Source organism: Palaemon carinicauda, chromosome 39 (genome assembly GCF_036898095.1).
Source record: "Palaemon carinicauda isolate YSFRI2023 chromosome 39, ASM3689809v2, whole genome shotgun sequence".
In the NCBI taxonomy this organism is placed as follows: domain Eukaryota; kingdom Metazoa; phylum Arthropoda; class Malacostraca; order Decapoda; family Palaemonidae; genus Palaemon; species Palaemon carinicauda.
Genome location: NC_090763.1, coordinates 26,898,117 through 26,922,164, shown reverse-complemented (window position 1 = coordinate 26,922,164; position 24,048 = coordinate 26,898,117). Strand labels below are relative to the sequence as shown.

The window sequence follows — 24,048 nt, the reverse complement described above, 5'->3', positions numbered from 1 at the left end:
TATATATATATATACACACACACATACGTGTGTGTGTGCTGCAATGATAATATGATTCATCTCCCAAATCTTGAAATATTTTCTTCATACCAAGTATGCCTTTGAAAATACTCACCCGATGCCCGAACAGAGCCTGGTAGTCATGAAGATGCCGTAGGTGGGCATGAAGGCTGTCATGACGCCGAAGAGGGCGTTGACGAAGAGGGCGGACAGGAGAGACCTTCGGCGTCCCACGTTGTCGCTCAGGCTGCCCCAGATCATAGCTCCTATCATCATGCCTACGAAGGTGATGGCGGCTGGAAAGAGGAGGGGAGAACAAATGAGAGAGAGAGAGAGAGAGAGAGAGAGAGAGAGAGAGAGAGAGAGAGAGAGAGAGAGAGAGTCAATTGCTAAAATTACATTAATTTTGTAATTTAGAACTAAAACCTAATCATGATACAGTAATCAGTCTCTTATGATTCATATTTGATCCATTGTTGTATTTTGCTCCACAATAATAATGATAATAATAAAATAATAATAATAATAATAATAATAATCAGTCATCCATATATTCCATATATATCAATTGAAAATAATGTAAATTGCATTAAAATTATATAAAATTTGAACCAAAACCTTTCCACACTTGAGGGAGAGCTATAACTACCACAATAAATCTCAATGCGCTTCAAATGCTAGCTCTTGACCTGAGTTTATGGGAAAAAGTGACCATGTCCTTACCAAGCCACCCTTTGTCCGAGCCAGACATACATAACTCCACTTCTGCCGAAGGGATGACGTAGGCCACTACGAACAGCTCGATGGTGTCCGCCGCAAGGCCTAGACCTACCACCAGCAGTAGGAGTCTTTGGAAGGCTCCCGTCCCTGCCTAGAAGGAAGAAGAAGAACACTATGTTTATCTTTAGTAAACGTAAGTCATTAGTTAGGTGAGCTGATCTACTTAATTCATGCCAGAAGATGTATGGAATTTGGACATTCGAAGTACAATTGGTAGAAAATTCCCACAATTGCACTATGGAGACATTAGAGGAGGTTGAAAAGAAAGATGGAGAAAATAAAATGGTAACGGAGATAAAGTGTGGGTGAAGCTCGTGGCGGAAGGGACGCTGCAAAGACCATTTTAGTAATGCTTACAGTGCACCGTGTAAGGTACGCTCACATCACTACCTTCTTACAGTTAAAAGTACTGAAGGAATGAAGGGGTTAACTCATAGGATAAGAAATAAAGAAACAAATAAGAAGTCGTTTATTGTAGATAACAATTATAAATAGAATACTCCATTGAATATTTGAGTGCCAGTTTCTTATTAAGAATTCGAGTGAGGATTTTTTCATTGAAATATAGTATTTTTCTATTAAAGTCTTGTGTATCAATTTTTAAATATTCTAATGCCAGGTTTGAAAGGATTCCTAGTGCCAGCTTCTCATTAAAGTCCTGAAAGCTAGTCCCATCAAAATACCGAAAGCTAGTCAGATTAACATACCGAAAGCTAGTCCCATCAAAATACCGAAAGCTAGTCCCATCAAAATACCGAAAGCTAATCAGATTAACATACCGAAAGCTAGTCCCATCAAAATACCGAAAGCTAGTCAGATTAACATACCGAAAGATACAGTAGTCCCATCAAAATACCGAAAGCTAGTCAGATTAACATACCGAAAGCTACAGTAGTCCCATCAAAATACCGAAAGCTAGTCCCATCAAAATACCGAAAGCCAGTCAGATTAACATACCGAAAGCTAGTCTCGTCAAAATATCTAATATTTTCTGTAGGAGGTTTTTTATGTCTTCTAAATCCTAAGTTTCTTGCTAAGCCTTGATATGAGTTCGCTCATCAAAATATTAGGTGTTATTTACTTACAGAAACACCGAGAGTCACTTTCATACTGAATTCTGAGTAAACCTAACAGTTACTTTAAAAATTCTTAATGCCGGTTTTTTTTTTTTTTTTTTTTTTCTTTTTTTTTTTTTTTTATAAAAATTCTTAATATCCTTTCTTATCGAAATCTCGGGTGCTAACTTTTCTTGGAACTTGGAACAGAAATGAATCATGTGACCTTACCTGCTGTATGGCATCCTCGTGGAACTGTGACAAGAGAGGGGCGTCACTTTCGACGTAATCGAGCTCGTCCACAGCTTCCATACCACTGTCTCCCCCTCTACCTCCACCTCCTCCTCCCCCACCTCCCCCTCCTCCTCCTTCGTTCTCCCTCAGCATGCCGCCCTCTGACATGTAGCTCCTTCCACCGCCGCTGCCGTGACGGACCAGTGAGGCCGACTCCAAGCCGTCTCCTCCTCCGCTCATGATAACCCTGAGGAAGAAGAGGAGTTGGATGAGAATGTAAACAAAACCACTGGCTATCTCTTACCTTGTTCGGTGCAAGAAATTCATCTGAACATATAATGAATCAGTAATGGAAACTAAAAGGAATATAGATATAGATGATTGAATAAATAAATGCATAGATAGATGCAGATGACGAGTATGAATGAAATGCGGTGGTTTTAGAAAAAAATAGGACAACACTCACTGTGCGTAACTTTGTCAAAAATGAAATTGTTAGCAGAGACAAGACTCTGGTCTTAATTTATTAATAGGATACATACATATATACATACACACATGCATGCAAAAATAATTTAGTGTTTCTGGTCAATTTGTTTATTTTTGCGTAGTTCAGCTTTAATCACATTCCTATGGAAGCTGAAGATGCTAAAGCTTATATTATCTGAAGAAATATTCAATAATAATATAAAAACCTCATTAAAATGACAGGCAATTCTCATTTGACTTTTGGAAAGAAACTTACAGAATAGAAGCTGGAAAACTTGCCATGTTCTAATGACGAGACCCTACACCCACTAAATACGGAGTGCCAAAAAGGCAAGGAGCACGAGTGTTTTATAAAATAGCATATCATGCAGATGATAAGATAGATATAAGCAATGCTTGATAATACTTTCTCGCGTGGGAATCTGTCCCTTGTTTGATATTTATTACTAAAAGAATTGTAGCATTAGATTACTCATAGATAGTATAAGCTACTGTGTGAACCCTCAGAGAAGCGTACATAAGCTTAGGTCCCTTCCACAGGAGAGCCAAATGCAGGACGGACACTGATTTGCCCGTAATTCTCTCGTTTTGAAAGTGTTACCAGATCAGACAGTCCGATGCAAGCAGTAAGCACAGGCAGGAGAACGTATGACTTGGGCCAGACGTCGATACTCGTGATCGCAACCTATACCACAAAATTGGTACCAATGTCTACCCACCATGCATTTGCCCATTGTGTTGAAGGGGCTTTAGAATTAAAGAAGTTTAGTGATGTTGACATTTCCCCCAAGATTAACCCCTTTCCATATAAAATGGAAACCTGGCAGATGTGACAAGTGAATTAAGTTATTCTTGATTAAAGATTGGCTAGTGAGCTGAGAAACGTGGCACGTCGCTAATCATAGGCTTATATCAAACTTATGCAGCTACACTATAATTGGAACTTAAAAAAGAAAAGAAAACATAAATAGACAGATCTTTGTTTTTTCTGTTCTACTCCTGAAAAGTCATGGGCCGTTAGATGGATTCATTCGTAAGAGAAATTGTAATGACTTGATAAGAAATATGACTGGAATATATATATATATATATATATATATATATATATATATATATATATATATATATATATATCGTTTTTTTATTTTGAGGCCCTTGCGTCAAGAGGTGTAGGAGGAGATGATGATGATGATGATATATATTTCACCCAATCTCTCAAAATGAACCTCACTAATCTGATCAATCCAAGATAAATCTAAAATAACATGGGAGTTTATACAATTAAACACTTGTGTTATTTCCTAGTTACGAATGAATATAAAGTTACTAAAAGATTAGTGTGAGGAATGGCTGGCTGATACGAGGCCGAAATTCCACTATAGCATCACACCAGTGGTACTTAATTGTAAGCAATGCTTTGAAAAATAATCGTCCATTTCAGAAACATATGCGCAATGATGTATTCCTCTCAACAATGCATATACAGTATATATATATATATATATATATATATATATATATATATATATATATATGTATATATATATATATATATATATATATATATATATATATATATATATATATGTATGTGTGTGTGAGTGTGTGTGTATTTATGCATGTATATATACTGTATGTGGGTTACAAGTCTTGGAAATTTTAAAGACGTAAAATCATTATTGCATTTAAATTCTTGTGCTCAGAAAGTGGTAAATCTGGCATTTTTAATAAAATAATTCGTAACTGAAATGAGAATCCAAAAACAATTTATGTACTTTGACCCTTATTTGTATCTTATTCAAAAAGTAAAATTGATTCCTAACACTACGATTTGAAGATGATGAACTTACCAAACAGAAACAGAATTGTTAGAATTCGGAACTAAGTAAGTAGGAGCATTCCTTGCAAGTAACTGACCAGAATCACTAGAGACCTGGCTTGTTGGCAGATTACTCAAGACAACATCGGGGTTATTTGATGACACAGCAACGCTGTCCTCTACCTCTCTCGGGGAGATACCCAAGACTTGATTATTGAGACCTTCCTCTGCCAGGTGGCAAGATGTATTCACAGTGCTTCTTTGAGAACAGGGAGAATCATTACTAACTCCTCGTCTAGTGGGAGTGAAGTGGCACGGAGGAACTCTGAAAGATCTGGTAATGTTTCTCTCGGTATCCGACGAGATGCTTCCAGGACCGAGTTGTTCTTCCAGACTCTTAAGTATGTTATGGTAACCCTTTCTTTTCAAGATTTCGATCAGTCCCTTTCTCGGAGGCTGTGCATTTTTCGACGGAGGCTTTCTCAGGCACTGTTCGGGCCTCCTCGACAAAGGCCTAACGATACGGGGAACTGCTGGGCAACTTGGCACTGGAGTTACACTGGAAACGGGCGGACATGAGGTAGTAGCAGTTGTTGGGGGAGGGTCGTCGATGCGAGCTTGTTCCTGAATGTCACACATGATGTCATAGAGACAGAGCGTCGGAGGTTCTGTGCCATCTCCTAAGTCATCGGTCAGTGAGAAAGAGCTCTGTAGTGAACTGCCTTCAGAAGGGAAGCTGGCGATCGAGGTACAAAAGTCAATAAGCCTCCTCTGGGCTAGACTGTCCAGATTTTCAAAAAACACACCCTGCTCGGGTGGGGTGAAAGGTGAAGCATCTATCAGTTGGGCAGAGGAAACTTGGTGGAAATCTTCGACGGCTTCGCCGAATATTGGAGGCGATTCAACGACAGGGTCGATCCTACTACAGTTATTGTCATCGTTCTTAGTGGATCCATCAGATATTTCGGCATCTGCTTTCTCCAAATTTTGTCCTGTCTGCCAGACATTGGGTTCATCTTTTGTGCTACAAGATAACAATGAGTCGTCACCAGAAGACCCTGGCTCGCTTTCGTTGATTCCACTAGGTTCTTCGGAGCCAATTAAAATCCCTACCACAATTCCTTCTTTCTTTTCACTGATTTGCTCTTTTTCTGGAGAATCATCACTACCAACTGCCTCCAAAGTTGCACCAGAAGGATTTTCTTTATGTTCTTCAGCCATGTTTGCTACCACATGAAGTTTTCTAATATTCTCACATGTTCAATCAGTTTATCGTTAGCGAGCAAGAACATTGATGGAATTGTTCAGAATAATTGCTGCTGTATAGTTTCATCGAAATAAAAGATTTTCACATCGTTTTATAAAAAACAAAAACAAATGAATCACAAGTTTCAGCATACAAGTGCATGTCTAAATTATTCCTTATACATAGTGAAGGAAAAGCATTATTTGTTAGTGATAGCACAATATACCTATTTATTCCTGTCCCACCCATCCAATTTTTTTTTACAGAACGCAATAAAATAAAAAAAAGAAAATTAAAGCACATCAAAATATCTTCAAGATGCTTACTTCTTAAAATAGTTTCTGTGTCATTCTTTTTCGTCTATTCTGCACCTAAATGTGTTATGGGACAATGATTCTTCAAGAGATTTAAACTGCTCATCTATATATATATATATATATATATATATATATATATATATATATATATATATATATATATATATATATATATAGGTATATATATATATATATATATATATATATATATATATATATATATACTGTTTATAGGAGCCTTTGTAGGGTGACGGCCAGACCCCGTAGAAAACAGGAATATTCTGAACTGTGGCAGTCGTTCTAAAAACGAGTTTCCTTACCTACGAATACGACGGGAGAAGCTAACTTAAAAACCCACCTAACCTATGCTGAAAGCTGTGTCCTTACCCAGGGGGGCTGCGCCCCCCGGACCCCCCCCCCCCCCTTCCCCCATTACACAACAGTTTCCTTACCTACGAATACGACGGGAGAAGCTAACTTAAAAACCCACCTAACCTATGCTGAAAGCTGTGTCCTTACCCAGGGGGGCTGCGCCCCCCCGGACCCCCCCTTACACAACGTATTTGAGATCGGTAGACCGTTTCCAAACGTTTTTATTCTATACAAGATAACAGTCGGAGCGATAATAAGCAAATTAGGACGCTTGGCCGTAGCGCTACAAACTTCCCCTGTTTATATTATATATATATATATATATATATATATATATATATATATATATATACATATATATGTGTGTGTGTGTATATATACACATATACACACACACACACACACATATATATATATATATATATATATATATATATATATATATATATATGGATAAATATCAACACAATATCGTGCTCAAATAGAAATAAATTTCTACCTCATACTTGAGATCAAACGCTAGCCCCTTCTAATGAAAGGCCAGGTCGCTTCCAACCATGTCATGAGAGGCCATAAAAGGAGTCGGAACCTAACTGCTTATCTGCAGTTCAGGATTTCCCTAGCGAGACATCAGTCTCATACCAGCGTGTTTTCCCCGACTTCCCGGCCCACCATGTGAAACAATTGATAGTAATTCATTCAAATTACCCCTAATGAGTCATATATATATATATATATATATATATATATATATATATATATATATATATATATATATATATATATATATATATATACATATAATTCTCTGAAACAAGATTAATTGAATAATGTATATATGTTTATTCATTACTATTTATTATTTATTTTTCATTCTGTCTATCGTTGTTTACTTACGACCTTTATTTACCAACTCAGCAATAGATTTTTATTAATCATCCTTTTTAGTTAGTGCTAATAAAATACTTGAATTTTCTATTTAACCTTTCTATTCTTAAAACTTTTTATTATTTTTTTATTGGCTTAAAATCATTAATTTACTTTTACCATTCATGTATTGTTATGCCTCATATTTAATCTTATGTACAATTATCTGTTCATATATTTCTTTTCTTTTCCAGGTATTTCACAAACTAGTTTCTCTATTATTCACCTATTCACTAATTTCATCGTTCATCAAATAATTGTATTCACGCATTTTTTTGCAATCCTCAGTTCATTTAACTTTCTTTTCATCATTTGAAGTAATTCTTTCTTAAACGCTCTCCTGCCCATACTAAAAATACTGTTTCTTCTCTTTAACAAAGACATATAATGAGACTCTACCTCTTTCAACCGCAGTGGCGTGAGCGAGCTTTGTAACGTCTTAATAACATGATGAATATTATGTATATCCTTTAGTTCCAAAGACGCTAGAAAAACACGCGCTTGCCTCTCACGCTTTTACGGTATTGTTGCAGATTCTTTTTCTTACTAAATACTTAGTAATTAACCTGAATTGTTATGTCCCCTGGTATTAAATTGGGATATGGAGGGGCAGAGTGAGCTAGGGCTTATTGGTGAAGTGTTGGTGAGGTTGCTAGGAGTATTAGACTAGAACTTGTGCGCGCATCATAGGTAGTAATGTTCGATGTAGCTATGGACTAGTAGATGTTTGGATAATGATTAATCTTAGGATTTTAGTGATATATAACTTGAATTTTCTTTTTAGAGAGGGGTTTAATTACTTAAAAAACGCTCTACCGATTTAAAGCAGGTTTAAGTGAAAGTAAATTCAACAATATAATTAGAGTTATATTAATATTCTTTAAAAAACTTCCTAACACTAATTCTACTTATCTTTTCTCTGCCTGGTTATTCTTACTTTTTTAATTTGCTTCGTGTATGTTTACTTATTCCCATTTCCTATTCGACATATATTTATTTTGTATATATTTCATTTCTTTATTGCGTTTCTCCCTCATCTCCCCATTTCATGAAACTTACATTTACTCATTTCCTTCTCATTTCCCATACTTTCTTCCCATTGCATACGACCTATATTTCCCGCTTCCCTCTCATGTCTCCCTACATACATTCTCCATTTCTTCCCCCTCCTCCTCCTCCTTCGTCTATCCCCTCCACCCTAATGCGTGACCTCGGGATGATAGTTCAAGGTCATGCTCTTTAGGTGACCTCGTTCCCTCACGCGAGGGATTTCGATGTATAATCATAGGGAAACGGCAGGAAGGAGTTGAGAAGAGGGGAGGAGGGAAGGAGGAGGCGGGAGGGGAAAGAATTGAAAAGGGGGAAAGAGGAATTTTCCAGGTTGTATTCTTCTTAATCTTAAATGCAAATATGGCATCGCTTTCAGAGATTATTCAGTTTGTTAATCAAAACAATACGAGTATAAGAATTATAATATATACAGATGCTCACGCAAATATATATATATATATATATATATATATATATATATATGTTTATATATATATATATATAATACAATATATATATATATATATATATATATATATATATATAGAGAGAGAGAGAGAGAGAGAGAGAGAGAGAGAGAGAGAGAGAGACTTTCTTCTCATTCTTATATCAGAAACTTTCTTCGTCATCATCTTCTTCTTCTTTTGATACAAGAGACACGACCAACAAACACGCAAACTTAGTCGTCCCTTTGGCCGGCAATCTCGCTTCTCCAAACTGTTCTGGGCAATGACGAGATAATCGCATATTTGATAGATTCGAGTCATAAAAACGACCGGATCTTGTTGATTTACAAAAGACACTCTCTCTCTCTCTCTCTCTCTCTCTCTCTCTCTCTCTCTCTCTCTCTCTCTCTCTCTCTCTCTCTCTCTTTCCCCATATGCACTATTCACGCTGGAAAATTTCACAGTAATTTAGACGTGTATAAGATTTGAATAGAAAAATTCTTGTTACTTCGCATTCTGTTAAGGAACAGAAAAGCCGAGTTATCGAAATATAAGATTGTAAGCAATAGGAAAGATGGCCAAAGCTAATGTTGAAGTCCACATCTGCGTTTACCTGTGTCCACGTGTGAATGTGCTCACACATAAAGAATAAACATTGCCATTTGAATCTCACGCTTTTTCCAAATACAGAATGCTATATTGTGGCCTGATTGGTAACGTCTCTGCCTGGTGTTTGCCAGACGGGAGTTCGAGTCCCGCTCAGAATCGTTAGTGCCTTTAGTGTCTGCAACTTTATCATCCTTGTCAGCTAAGGATAGGGGGTCTTGAGCCTATATGTCTATCTATTGAGTCATCAGCAGCCATTGTCTGACCCTCCCTAGTCCTAGCTTGGGTGGAAAGGGGATATGGGTGGAGAGGGGGCTTGGGCACTGATCATATAATATATAGTTGGTCTCTAAAGCATTATCCTGGTTGCTAGGGCTATGCACTGGCCTTGCCTCTGTTATTCATGAGTGGCCTTTAAACCTTAAACCTATAAATGCGTTTTTTTCTTTCTTAGTCACGCTTGAATCACTGACCTAAGTGATAACAAACCAACCCCGTTCCTTATAATTGGTATAAGAAGAAAGATATTTCATAGATTGTTTAGACCTAGAGATATGTTTCTAGTGACAACAAAGACCTAAAGTATCATAACAAACATGCACGAGACACGTAAAGTGGCTTGGTCTCTCGAAGCTCGTTCGGAATTAAATCTCTTGAGATTGGTGTTTTAACTGACTGACAGATATTCCATATGTATATTGTATCTGGTGTAAATTTGGGATACTCTTCAACGAATAACATAGGTCGAGGATTTGATTACAATTCACAAATCTGTTCAGAAAGAACGAAGATTTGACTACAATTCACAAATCAGTTCAGAAAGGTCGAAAATGTGATTACAATTCAAAAATCAGTTCAAAAAGGTCGAGAATTTGATTACAATTCACAAATCTGCTCAGAAAGGTCGAGGATTTGATTGTAATTCACAAATCTGTTCAGAAAGGTCGAGAATTTGATTACAATTCACAAATCTGTTCAAAAAGGTCAAGAATTTGACTACAATTCACAAATCTGTTCACAAAAGTCGAGGATTTGATTACAATTCACAAATCAGTTCAGACAGGTCAAGGATTTGATTGCAATTCACAATCTGTTCACAAAGGTCGAAGATTTGATTACAATTCACAAAATTGTTCAGAAAGGTCGAGGATTTGATTGCAATTCACAAATCAGTTCAGAAAGGTCGAGGATTTGATTACAATTCACAAATCTGTATAGAAAGGTCGAGGATTTGACGAGAATTCACAAATCAGTTCAGAAAGGTCAAGGATTTGATTACAATTCACAAATTTGTTCAGAAAGGTCGAGGATTTGATTACAATACACAAATCAGTTCAGAAAGGTCGAGGATTTGATTATAATTCACAAATCTGTTTAGAAAGGTCGAAGATTTGACGAGAATTCACAAATCAGTTCAGAAAGGTCGAGGATTTGATTACAATTAACAAATCTGTTCAGAAAAGTCGAGGATTTGATTACAATTCACAAAACTGTTCAGAAAGGTCGAAGATTTTACTACAATTCACAAATCAGTTCAGAAAGGTTGAGAATGTGATTACAATTCACAAATCAATTCAGAAAGGTCGAGGATTTGATTACAATTCACAAAACTGTTCAGAAAGGTCGAGGATTTGACTACAATTCACAAATCAGTTCAGAAAGGTTGAGGATTTGATTACAATTAACAAATCTGTTCAGAAAGGTCGAGGATTTGATTACAATTAACAAATCTGTTCAGAAAGGTCGAGGATTTGACGAGAATTCACAAATCAGTTCAGAAAGGTCGAGGATTTGATTACAATTAACAAATCTGTTCAGAAAGGTCGAGGATTTGATTACAATTAACAAATCTGTTCAGAAAGGTCGAGGATTTTATTACAATTCACAAATCTGTTCAGAAAGGTCGAGGATTTGATTACAATTCACAAATTTGTTCAGAAAGGTCGAGGATTTGATTACAATACACAAATCAGTTCAGAAAGGTCCAGGATTTGATTAAATTTCACAAAACTGTTCAGAAAGGTCAAGGATTTGATTACAATTCACAAAACTGTTGAAAAAGGTCAAGGATTTTGCAAATCAGTTCAGAAAGGTCAAAGATTTGATTACAATTCACAAATTTGTTCAGAAAGATCGAGAATTTGATTACAATTCACAAAACAGTTCAGATAAGTCGATGATTTGATTAAAATTCACAAAACTGTTCAGAAAGGTCGGAGATATGATTACAATTCATAAAACAGTAGAAAAAGGTCGAAGATTTGATTACAATTCATAAGTCAGTTAAAAAAGGTCAAGGATTTGATTAAAATCCACAAATCTGTCCAGAAAGGTCGAGGATTTGATTACAATTCACTAATCTGTTCAGAAAGGTCGAGGATTTGATTAAAATACACAAATCTGTTCAGAAAGGTCGAGGATTAGATCACAATTCCCAAAACAGTACAGAAAGGACAAAAATTTGATTGAAATTCATAAAACTGTTCAGAAAGGTTGAGGATTTGATTGCAATTCATAAAACTGTTCAGAAAGGTCGAGGATTTGATTATAATTCGCAAAACAGTTCACAAGAGTCAAGGATTTTATTACAATTCAGAAATCCGTTCAAAAAAGTCGAGGATTTGATTACAATTCCCAAATCAGTGCAGAAAAATCGAAGATTTTATCAAAATTCCCAAATCAGTCCAGTAAAGTCGAGGATTTGATTACAATTCACAAATCATTTCGGAAAGGTTGAGATTTGATTACAATTCACAAATTAGTTCAGAAAGGCCGAGGATTTGATTACAATTCACAAATCTGTTCAGAAAGGTCGAGATTTGATTACAATTCCCAAATCAGTTCAGAAAGGCTGAGGATTTGATTACAATTCACAAATAAGTTTAGAAAGGTCGAGGATTTGATTACAATTCACAAATCAGTTCAGAAAGGTCGAGGATTTGATTACAATTCAAAAATCAGTTCAGAAAGGCAGAGGATTTGATTACAATTTACAAATCAGCTCAGAAAGGTCGAGATTTGATTACAATTCCCAAATCAGTTCAGAAAGGCCGAGGATTTGATTACTATTCACAAATCAGTTCAGAAAGGTCGAGGATTTGATTACAATTCACAAATCAGTTCAGAAAGGTCGAGGATTTGATTCCAATTCACAAATCAGTTCAGAAAGGCCGAGGATTTGATTACAATTCAAAAATCAGTTCAGAAAGGTCGAGGATTTGATTACAATTTACAAATCAGTTCAGAAAGGCCGAGGATTTGATTAAAATTCCCAAATCAGTTCAGAAAGGCCGAGGATTTGATTACAATTCACAAATCAGTTCAGAAAGGTCGAGGATTTGATTACAATTCACAAATCAGTTCAGAAAGGTCGAGGATTTGATTCCAATTCACAAATCAGTTCAGAAAGGCCGAGGATTTTATTACAATTCACAAATCAGTTCAGAAAGGTCGAGGATTTGATTAAAATTCACAAAACTGTTCAGAAAAGCCGAGGATTTGATTATAATTCACAAATAAGTTCAGAAAGGTCGAGGATTTGATTACAATTCACAAATCAGTTAAAAAACGCCGAGGATTTGATTAAAATTTACAAATCAGTTCAGAAAGGTCGAGGATTTGATTACAATTCACAAATTAGTTCAGAAAGGCCGAGGATTTGATTAAAATTCACAAAACTGTTCAGAAAGGCCGAGGATTTGATTATAATTCACAAATAAGTTCAGAAAGGTCGAGGATTTGATTACAATTCACAAATCAGTTAAAAAACGCCGAGGATTTGATTAAAATTTACAAATCAGTTCAGAAAGGTCGAGGATTTGATTACAATTCACAAATTAGTTCAGAAAGGCCGAGGATTTGATTACAATTCACAAATTAGTTCAGAAAGGCCGAGGATTTGATTAAAATTCACAAAACTGTTCAGAAAGGCCGAGGATTTGATTATAATTCACAAATAAGTTCAGAAAGGTCGAGGATTTGATTACAATTCACAAATCAGTTAAAAAACACCGAGGATTTGATTAAAATTTACAAATCAGTTCAGAAAGGCCGAGGATTTGATTACAATTCACAAATCAGTTCAGAAAGGCCGAGGATTTGATTACAATTCACAAATCAGTTCAGAAAGGTCGAGGATTTGATTAAAATTCACAAAACTGTTCAGAAAGGCCGAGGATTTGATTAAAATTTACAAATCAGTTCAGAAAGGTCGAGGATTTGATTACAATTCACAAATCAGTTAAAAAACGCCGAGGATTTGATTAAAATTTACAAATCAGTTCAGAAAGGTCGAGGATTTGATTACAATTCACAAATTAGTTCAGAAAGGCCGAGGATTTGATTACAATTCACAAATCAGTTCAGAAAGGTCGAGATTTGATGGCAATTCACAAATCAGTTCAGAAAGGTCGAGGATTTGATTAAAATTCCCAAATCAGTTAAGAAAGGTCGATGATTTGATTACAATTCACAAATCAGTTCAGAAAGGTCGAGGATTTGATTACAATTCCCAAATCAGTTCAGAAAGGTCGAGGATTTGATTACAATTCACAAATCAGTTCAGAAAGGCTGAGGATTTGATTACAATTCACAAATCAGTTCAGAAAGGTCGATGATTTGATTATAATTAACAAATCAATCCAGAAAGGTCGAGGATTTGATAACAATTCACAAATCAGTTCAGAAAGGTCGAGGATTTGATTACAATTCCCAAATCAGTTCAGAAAGGTCGAGGATTTGATTACAATTCCCAAATCAGTTCAGAAAGGTTGAGGATTTGATTACAATTCCAAAATCAGTTAAGAAAGGTCGAGGATTTGATTACAATTCACAAATCAGTTCAGAAAGGTCGAGATTTTATGGCAATTCACAAATCAGTTCAGAAAGGTCGAGGATTTTATTACAATTCCCAAATCAGTTAAGAAAGGTCGAAGATTTGATTACAATTTTCAAAACAGTTCAAAAAGTCGAGGATTTGATTACAATTCACAAATCAGTTCAAAAAGGCCGAGAATTTGATTACAATTCACAAATCAGCTCAGAAAGGCCGAGGATTAGATTATAATTCACAAATCAGTTCAGAAAGGTTGAAAATTTGATTACAATTCCCAAATCAGTTCAGAAAGGTCGAGGATTTGATTATAATTCACAAATCAGTTCAGAAAGGTCGAGGATTAGATTACAATTCACAAATCAGGTCAGAAAGGCCGAGGATTTGATTACAATTCACAAATCAGTTCAGAAAGGTCGAGGATTTGATTATAATTCACTAATCAATCCAGAAAGGTCGAGGATTTGATAACAATTCACAAAACAGTTCAGAAAAGTCGAGGATTTGATTACAATTCACAAATCAGTTCAGAAAGGTCAAGGATTTGATTATAATTCACAAATCAATCCAGAAAGGTCGTGGATTTGATTACAATTCACAAATCAGTTCAGAAAAGTCGAGGATTTGATTACAATTCACAAAACAGTTCAGAAAGTTCGAGGATTTGATTAAAATTCATAAAACAGTTCAGAAAAGTCGAGGATTTAATTACAATTCACAAATCAGTTCAGAAAGGTCGAGGATTTGATTATAATTCACAAATCAATCCAGAAAGGTCGAGGATTTGATTACAATTCACAAAACAGTTCAGAAAAGTCGAGGATTTGATTACAATTCACAAATCAGTTCAGAAAAGTCGAGGATTTGATTACAATTCACAAAACAGTTCAGAAAGTTCGAGGATTTGATTAAAATTCATAAAACAGTTCAGAAAAGTCGAGGATTTAATTACAATTCACAAATCAGTTCAGAAAGGTCGAGGATTTGATTATAATTCACAAATCAATCCAGAAAGGTCGAGGATTTGATTACAATTCACAAAACAGTTCAGAAAAGTCGAGGATTTGATTACAATTCACAAATCAGTTCAGAAAAGTCGAGGATTTGATTACAATTCACAAAACAGTTCAGAAAGTTCGAGGATTTGATTAAAATTCATAAAACAGTTCAGAAAAGTCGAGGATTTAATTACAATTCACAAATCAGTTCAGAAAGGTCGAGGATTTGATTATAATTCACAAATCAATCCAGAAAGGTCGAGGATTTGATTACAATTCACAAAACAGTTCAGAAAGGTTGAGGATTTTATTACAATGCACAAAACAGTTCAGAAAGTTCGAGGATTTGATTAAAATTCACAAATCAGTTCAGAAAGGTCAAGGATTTGATTAAAATCCACAAATCAGTTCAGAAAGGTCGAGGATTTGATTACAATTCACAAAACAGTTCAGAAAGATCGGGAATTTGATTACAATTCACAAAAAAGTTCAGAACGGTCGAGGATTTGATTACAATTCATAAAACTGTTCAGAAAGGTCAAAGATTTGCTTACAATTCACATAAGAGCTCAGAAAGGTCAAGGATTCATTACAATTCCCAAATCAGTTCAGAAAGGTTGAGGATTTTATTACAATTCACAAAATAGTTCAGAAAGGTCGAAGGTTTGATTACAATTCACAAAACAGTTCAGAAATGTTGAGATTTTATTATAATTCCCAAAATAGTTCAAAAAGGTTGAGAATTGATTACAATTCACAAATTAGTTCAGAAAGGTCGAGGATTTGATTACAATTCACAAATCAGTTCAGAAAGGTCGAGGATTTGATTACAATTCCCAAATCAGTTCAGGAAGGTCGAGGATTTGATTACAATTCACAAATCCGTTCAGAAAGGCTGAGGATTTGATTACAATTCACAAATCAGTTCAGAAAGGTCGACGATTTGATTATAATTCACAAATCAATCCAGAAAGGTCGAAGATTTGATTACAATTTTCAAAACAGTTCAGAAAAGTTGAGGATTAGATTACAATTCACAAATCAGTTCAGAAAGGTCAAGGATTTGATTAAGATCCACAAATCAGTTCAGAAAGGTCGAGGATTTGATCACAATTCACAAAACAGATCAGAAAGATCGAGAATTTGATTACAATTCACAAAAAAGTTCAGAACGGTCGAAGATTTGATTACAATTCACATAACAGCTCAGAAAGGTCAAGGATTCATTACAATTCCCAAATCAGTTCAGAAAGGTTGAGATTTGATTATAATTCCCAAATTAGTTCAGAAAGGTTGAGAATTTGATTACAATTCACAAATTAGTTCAGAAAGGTCGAGGGTTTGATTGCAATTCACAAAACAATTCGGAAAGGTTGAGATTCGATTATAATTCCCAAATTAGTTCAGAAAGGTTGAGGATTTGATTACAATTCACAAAATAGTTCAGAAAGGTCGAGGGTTTGATTACAATTCACAAAAAAAGTTCAGAAAGGTTGAGATTTGATTATAATTCCCAAATTAGTTCAGAAAGGTCAAGGATTTGATTACAATTCCCAACTCAGTTCAGAAAGGTCGAGGATTTGTTATAATTCACAAAACAGTTCAGAAAATCAGAAATGTCGAAGATTTTATTACAATTCCCAAATCAGTTAAGAAAGGTTGAGATTTGATTATAATTCCCAAATTAGTTCAGAAAGGTTGAGAATTTGATTACAATTCACAAATTAGTTCAGAAAGGTCGAGGGTTTGATTGCAATTCACAAAACAATTCGGAAAGGTTGAGATTCGATTATAATTCCCAAATTAGTTCAGAAAGGTTGAGGATTTGATTATAATTCACAAAACTGTTCAGAAAGGCCGAGGATTTGATTACAATTCACAAAACTGTTCAGAAAGGCCGAGGATTTGATTACAATTCACAAATTAGTTCAGAAAGGTCGAGGATTTGATTATAATTTACAAAACAGTTCCGAAAGGCCGAGGATTTGATTACAATTCACAAATTAGTTCAGAAAAATCGAGGATTTGATTACAATTCACAAATCAGTTCAGAATGGTCGAGGATTTGATTAAAATTTACAAATCAGTTCAGAAAGGTCGAGGATTTGATTAAAATTCAAAAATCTGTTCAGAAAGGTCGAGGATTGGATTACAGATCACAAAACAGTTCTGAAAGGTCGAGGATTTGATTACAATTCACAAAACAGTTCAGAAAGGTCGAGGATTTTATTAAAATTCCAAAACAAGTCAGAAAGGTCGAGGATTTGATTACAGTTCACAAAACTGTTCAGAAAGGTCAAGGATTTGATTACAATTCACAAAACATTTCAGAAAGGTCGAGGATCTTATTACTATTCAGAAAACAGTTCAGAATGGTCGAGGATTTGATTAAAATTCACAAATCAGTTTAGAAAGGTCGAGGATTTGATTATAGTTCACAAATCTGTTCAGAAAGGTCGAGGATTTGATTAAAATTCACAAATCAGTTTAGAAAGGTCGAGGATTTTATTACAGTTCACAAAACTGTTCAGAAAGGTCAAGGATTTGATTACAATTCACAAAACATTTCAGAAAGGTCGAGGATCTTATTACTATTCAGAAAACAGATCAGAATGGTCGAGGATTTGATTACAATTCACAAATCAGTTTAGAAAGGTCGAGGATTTGATTATAGTTCACAAAACAGTTCAGAAAGTTTGAGGATTTTATTACAATTCACAAAACAATTTAAAAAGGTCGAGGATCTTATTACTATTCAGAAAACAGTTCAGAATGGTCGAGGATTTGATTAAAATTCACAAATTAGTTCAGAAAGGTCGAGGATTTGATTAAAATTCCAAAACAGTTCAGCAAGGTCGAGGATTTTATTAGAATTCCAAAACAAATCAGAAAGGTCGAGGATTTGATTACAGTTCACAAAACAGTTCAGAGAGGTCGAGGATTTGATTACAATTCACAAAACAGTTCAGAAAGGTCGAGGATTTGATTACAATTCACATATCAGTTCAGAAAGGTCAAGGATTTGATTACAATTTCCAAAACAGTTCAGAAAGGTCGAGGATTTGATTACAGTTCACAAAACAGTTCAGAAAGGTCGAGGATTTGATTACAATTCACAAAACAGATCAGAGAGGTCAAGGATTTTATTAAAATTCCAAAACAAATCAGAAAGGTTGAGGATTTGATTACAGTTCACAAAACAGTTCAGAGAGGTCGAGGATTTGATTACAATTCACAAAACAGTTCAGAAAGGTCGAGGATTTGATTACAATTCACAAATCAGTTCAGAAAGGTCAAGGATTTGATTACAATTTCCAAAACAGTTCAGAAAGGTCGAGGATTTGATTACAGTTCACAAAACAGTTCAGAAAGGTCAAGGATTTGATTACAATTCACAAATCAGTTCAGAAAGGTCGAGGATTTTATTACAATTGACAAATCAGTCCAGGAAGGTCGAGGATTTGATTACAGTTCACAAATCTGTTCAGAAAGGTCGAGAATTTGATTACAATTCACAAATCAGTTCAGAAAGGTCGAGGATTTTATTACAATGGACAAATCAGTCCAGGAAGGTCGAGGATTTGATTACAGTTCACAAATCTGTTCAGAAAGGTCGAGGATTTGATTACAATTCACAAATCAGCTCAGAAAGGTCGAGGATTTTATTACAATTGACAAATCAGTCCAGGAAGGTCGAGGATTTGATTACAATTCACAAAACAGATCAGAGAGGTCAAGGATTTTATTAAAATTCAAAAACAGTTCAGAAAGGTCGAGGATTTGATTACAATTCACAAATCGGTTCAGAAAGGTCGAGGATTTGATTCCAGTTCACAAATTTGTTCAGAAAGGTCGAGGATTTCATTACAATTGACAAATCAGTCCAGGAAGGTCGAGGATTTGATTACAGTTCACAAATCTGTTCAGAAAGGTCGAGAATTGGATTACAATTCACAAATCTGTTCAGAAAGGTCGAGAATTGGATTACAATTCACAAATCAGTTCAGAAAGGTCGAGGATTTGATTACAATTCACTAAACAGATCAGAGAGGTCAAGGATTTTATTAATATTCAAAAACAGTTCAGAAAGGTCGAGGATTTGATTACAATTCACAAATAAGTTCAGAAAGGTCGAGGATTTGATTACAATTCACAAATCAGTTCGGAAAGGTTGAGGATTTGATTACAATTCACAAAACAGTTCTGAATCGCCTGATGATGAGATAAGATTTCTCGAAACTTATTGTGAAAAGATTTTAGACAGGCAACTAAATGCTCGTTTTTAGCCCAGACCAAAAGAAATCAATTAACTGTACCCAGAATATAGAAGACTTCGGAGTTTATCCACAATGAAAGCAATAAGCCATTGTCCTCTTAAAGAATGGAAGATTGTGATAATCGGGAATACAAAAGTCAGAAGAGATTTCCAAAACTTATTAGTAAAGAAAAATTAATCTATAAAATCAAGGGAATAAAAGCTGTTCTTGGTGAAAGGAATACACCTTACATACATTTATAGAAGATTGTTTAATTATTGAGTTTCTAACGAAATATATATCAATTTTTAAAGGATTGTTATAAATATGAACGATTAAATTATGAAATACTGTTATATATATATATATATATATATATATATATATATATATATATATATATATATATATATATATATATATATATATATATATATATATATGTATATATATAAATATATATATATATATATATATATATATATATATATATATATATATATATAGATACACACATACACACACTCATATATATATATCTATATATATATATATATATATATATACACGCATATATAGGCACAAATACAATGTATATATATACATATATATATACATATATATATATATATATGTATATATATATAGATACTGTATATATATATATATATGTATATATATATATATATATATATATATATATATATATATTTATATACATACATATATATACATATACTTATATATACATACATACATATATAGACACAAATACAATGTATATATATATATATATATATATATATATATATTTATATACATACATATATATACATATACTTATATATACATACATACATATATAGACACAAATACAATGTATATATATATATATATATATATATATACATATACTTATATATATACATACATACATATATATATATATATATATATATATATATATATATATATATATATATATAAGCTATACATTTATGAGTTTCAACCAAAAGCACTGTTATAAATATTCATAATTCATCCACAAAAAAAAACATACTTCAATAAATGAAGGATTAATTAATCAACCTTTCCAGTTAAATAACTTTCTCGCTGGAATAGTAAAACAAATCCAATAACTCCATCACTTGAAAACATTTAAATTTTCTTTAGCTATCTCAAAAATTTTGGAATTTCCTATGACCAAGAATACTAAGTCAGTTTTTGATCGTATCCAAAAGAATAAAACCTGTCTTATCCTGTCTCCTTCCTCGCTAAATCTAGTCCTTACGGAAACGTCCCTGCCTAGCGATCGTCGAACTGGGGTTCGCGTCCCGCTGTAGCTCGAAAGTTTCTTGTAGTGTCTGCAAACTGACCCTCTTTTTGAGGTAAGGAAGTGGGGTTTTGAGGAGCCTATTATACGTCTACTTGCTGAGTCCTCACCAGCCATTACCTGGCTCTCCCATGTCATAGTTTGGGTGGAGAGGGATCTTGTGAGCTGATTATATGTATATATGGTCAGATTATGAGGCATTGTCACTGTCCTTTGCTTCTGCCATTCACGAGTGACCTTTAAACCTTTAAATGAATGTTCACCCGAATAATGTATACAGGATGAACCACGCTAAAGTCTACGGTAACAAATATTCTAATTTAAGTTACGAGATCTTGAATCCTCATGTGAATATTAACATATAATACTTTTCTAACTTAATTTGATCAAGATATTTATAAAACCAGTATATTGCCAAACTCAGTCTCTTTCAGATATTTAGGAACTATCATTATTAGCAATGTATCATTAATTACAGAACTTAAGGAGAGATTAGGGTATGATAAAAACTGTTTGGAGGTCAAATCAAATATCAGTTCACAGCAAAATCAAAATATACATTTCATTTTTAAGATCATTATTAATATAAGGGCACCAGTTATGGTACAGCACTGCAACAACTGATGTAAAATATCCTGTCTCAAAGAATAAAGCATAGAGAAGGATTTTGTGAATCAAAGGGCAGCAGCTTATAACAGATGCGTCAATTCTTGAGGTGGCATGTGTGCCCAAATGAACTATATGGTTAGATTATCAAGATGGAGATGGATAGGGCATATCATAAGGGAAGATAAGTTAGTCCAGGATGTACCGCTGGGCAATAGAAGAAGTGATAGAGCAAGAGAAACGTGGCTGATGACAACGCGAAGGGAAGTTGATATCAGAGAGATGGTAAAAGGAAGAGACATATGGTGTGAATTCATTGAGGCCCTATGTATCCCCTGGGTACCAGAGGATTAAGATTAAGATAAGATAAGATAAGATAAGATAGAAGATATCATGGAAAATATAATTTTCAGCAGAAATAAATAAATAAATATAGATATATAAATATAATAGATTTTTATAAAATCAGTATAGTATTAAAACGTATTCTATAATACATACACACACACACGCACACACACACACACACACACACACACATATATATATATATATATATATATATATATATATATATATATATACATATATACTATTTTTCCTTGTTTCCTTTCCTCACCGTGCCATTTTCCCTGTTGGAGCCCCTGGGCTTATAGCATCCTGCTTTTCCAATTAGGGTTGTAGCTTAGCAAGTAATAATATATGTATATATACATATATATATATATATATATATATATATATATATATATATATATATATATACAGTACATATATATTATGTTAATATATATGTATATATATATATATATATATATATATATATAAACCGGTATATTCTTCTCTTGAGAAATTATTATAAGTTTTCTAACTTATTTTATATTAATACTTTTATGAAACCATTTATGAAAAAAAAATATCCATATGCATAGATATATACAGTATATATATGCACAAACATGTATATATATATATATATATATATATATATATATATATATATATATATATATATATATATATGTGTGTGTGTGTGTGTGTATAGTTATATATACGTATATATTTATACATATGTGTGTATATATATGTATATATATACATATATATATATATATATATATATATATATATATATATATTGCACATACACACATACACACATATATATATATATATACAGTATATATATATATATTTATATATATATATATATATATATATATATATATATATATATATATATATATATATATATATAGGAATGTAGATAGTTACTCGAATAGACAAACTTTTCTAGTTACCGTTTAAAATTATTTAAAAAAAATCTTTCCATTTTTACTAATTCATTCGAATTTGAAACTGACACGAGCTAAATTCATTGGTATCTTTCAGATTACTATAGGATTAAATTCTCATTTAAATTTTGCATTTTTTAATGAAATGGGAAACACGCGCACTTGCTAACAACCACACCCACACACACACACGCACACACACACACACATATATATATATATATATATATATATATATATATATATATATATATATATATATATAAATATATATATATATATATATATATATATATATATATATATGTATATATATGCGTATATATATATATATATATATATATATATATATATATATATGTGTGTGTGTGTGTGTGTGTGCATACGCACACAAAAATCCGCTTGCTGGCTTAAGCCTGCTCTATCTATTGTCAATTTTATTCTCTTAAAATTAATCTATTCTAAGAGTTTTCCACAATAAAAATAATAATAATAAGAATAATAATAATAATAATAATAATAATAATAATAATAAAGTCTTTAATCTATATAATCCGTTAAATCAAGATCCTTTTGGTCTGTAAGATCATTTTCGCTATCAGCAAAATGAATTAACACTGCCGTCTGTCTGTTTGTCTGTTTGTTAGTTTGTCTTTCAATCTGTCGGTATAACCTTCATTTCTCAGCATGTCTATTTGAAGCATATCACGTTAGACGTGGCCTATGAAACTCTTTAAAGGCTGCTCATGAATGCCAGATGCAAGAGACAGTGACATTGCCCTGGCAAGCAGGATAATGCCATAGAGACTGATCAGCACCCAAGACACCTCTCTATCTAAGCTAGAACCAGGGAGGGCCAGGCAATGGCTGCTGATGAATCAGCAGATAGACCTATAGGCTCGCCCAAAGCCACCACCCTTCGCTCACAAGGATGAGGAGGTTGCAGCCACTAAAGGAACTAACAAGTATGAGCGGGACTCGAAGCCCAGTTTGGCGATAACCAGGCATGGACGTTATAAAATAGGTAGTAGATTGGCCTGGGCACCAGCCACCCGTTGAGATACTACCGCTAGGAAGTTATTGGGTCCTTCGACAGGCCAGATAGTGTTACACTGGATCCTTCTCTCTGGTTAAGGTTCATTTTCCCTTTGCCTACACATACACCGAATAGTCTGGCCTATTCTTTACATATTCTCCTCTGACCTCATACACCTGATAACACTGAGAATACCAAACAATTCTTCCATCAAGGGGTTAACTACTGCAGTGTAATTGTTCAGTGGCCACTTTCCTCTTGGTAAGGGTAGAAGAGACTCTTTAGCTATGGTAAGCAGCTCCTCTAGGAGAAGGACACTCCAAAATCAAACCATTGCTCTCTAGTCCTAGGT

At 33.9% G+C, this 24,048-nt stretch overlaps 1 protein-coding gene across 3 annotated transcripts in view; it reads right to left on the bottom strand.

Moving 5' to 3' along the window:
- The window catches only part of LOC137631099 (synaptic vesicle glycoprotein 2C-like), a 102,700-nt gene that overhangs the window by 19,891 nt on the left and 58,761 nt on the right, over positions 1–24,048 (bottom strand). For 2 of the 3 annotated variants that reach the window (XM_068362733.1, XM_068362734.1), the window contains 3 exons: positions 2,067–2,316; positions 724–871; positions 116–296 (listed from right to left, as the gene is read on the bottom strand). In XM_068362733.1, the coding sequence (XP_068218834.1) occupies positions 116–296; positions 724–871; positions 2,067–2,309 (572 nt within the window). In that variant the 5' untranslated portion in view covers positions 2,310–2,316. Of the gene's footprint in view, positions 1–115; positions 297–723; positions 872–2,066; positions 2,317–2,814; positions 2,883–24,048 lie in introns of those variants that run through there. The other variant, XM_068362732.1, reaches the window with a different exon arrangement.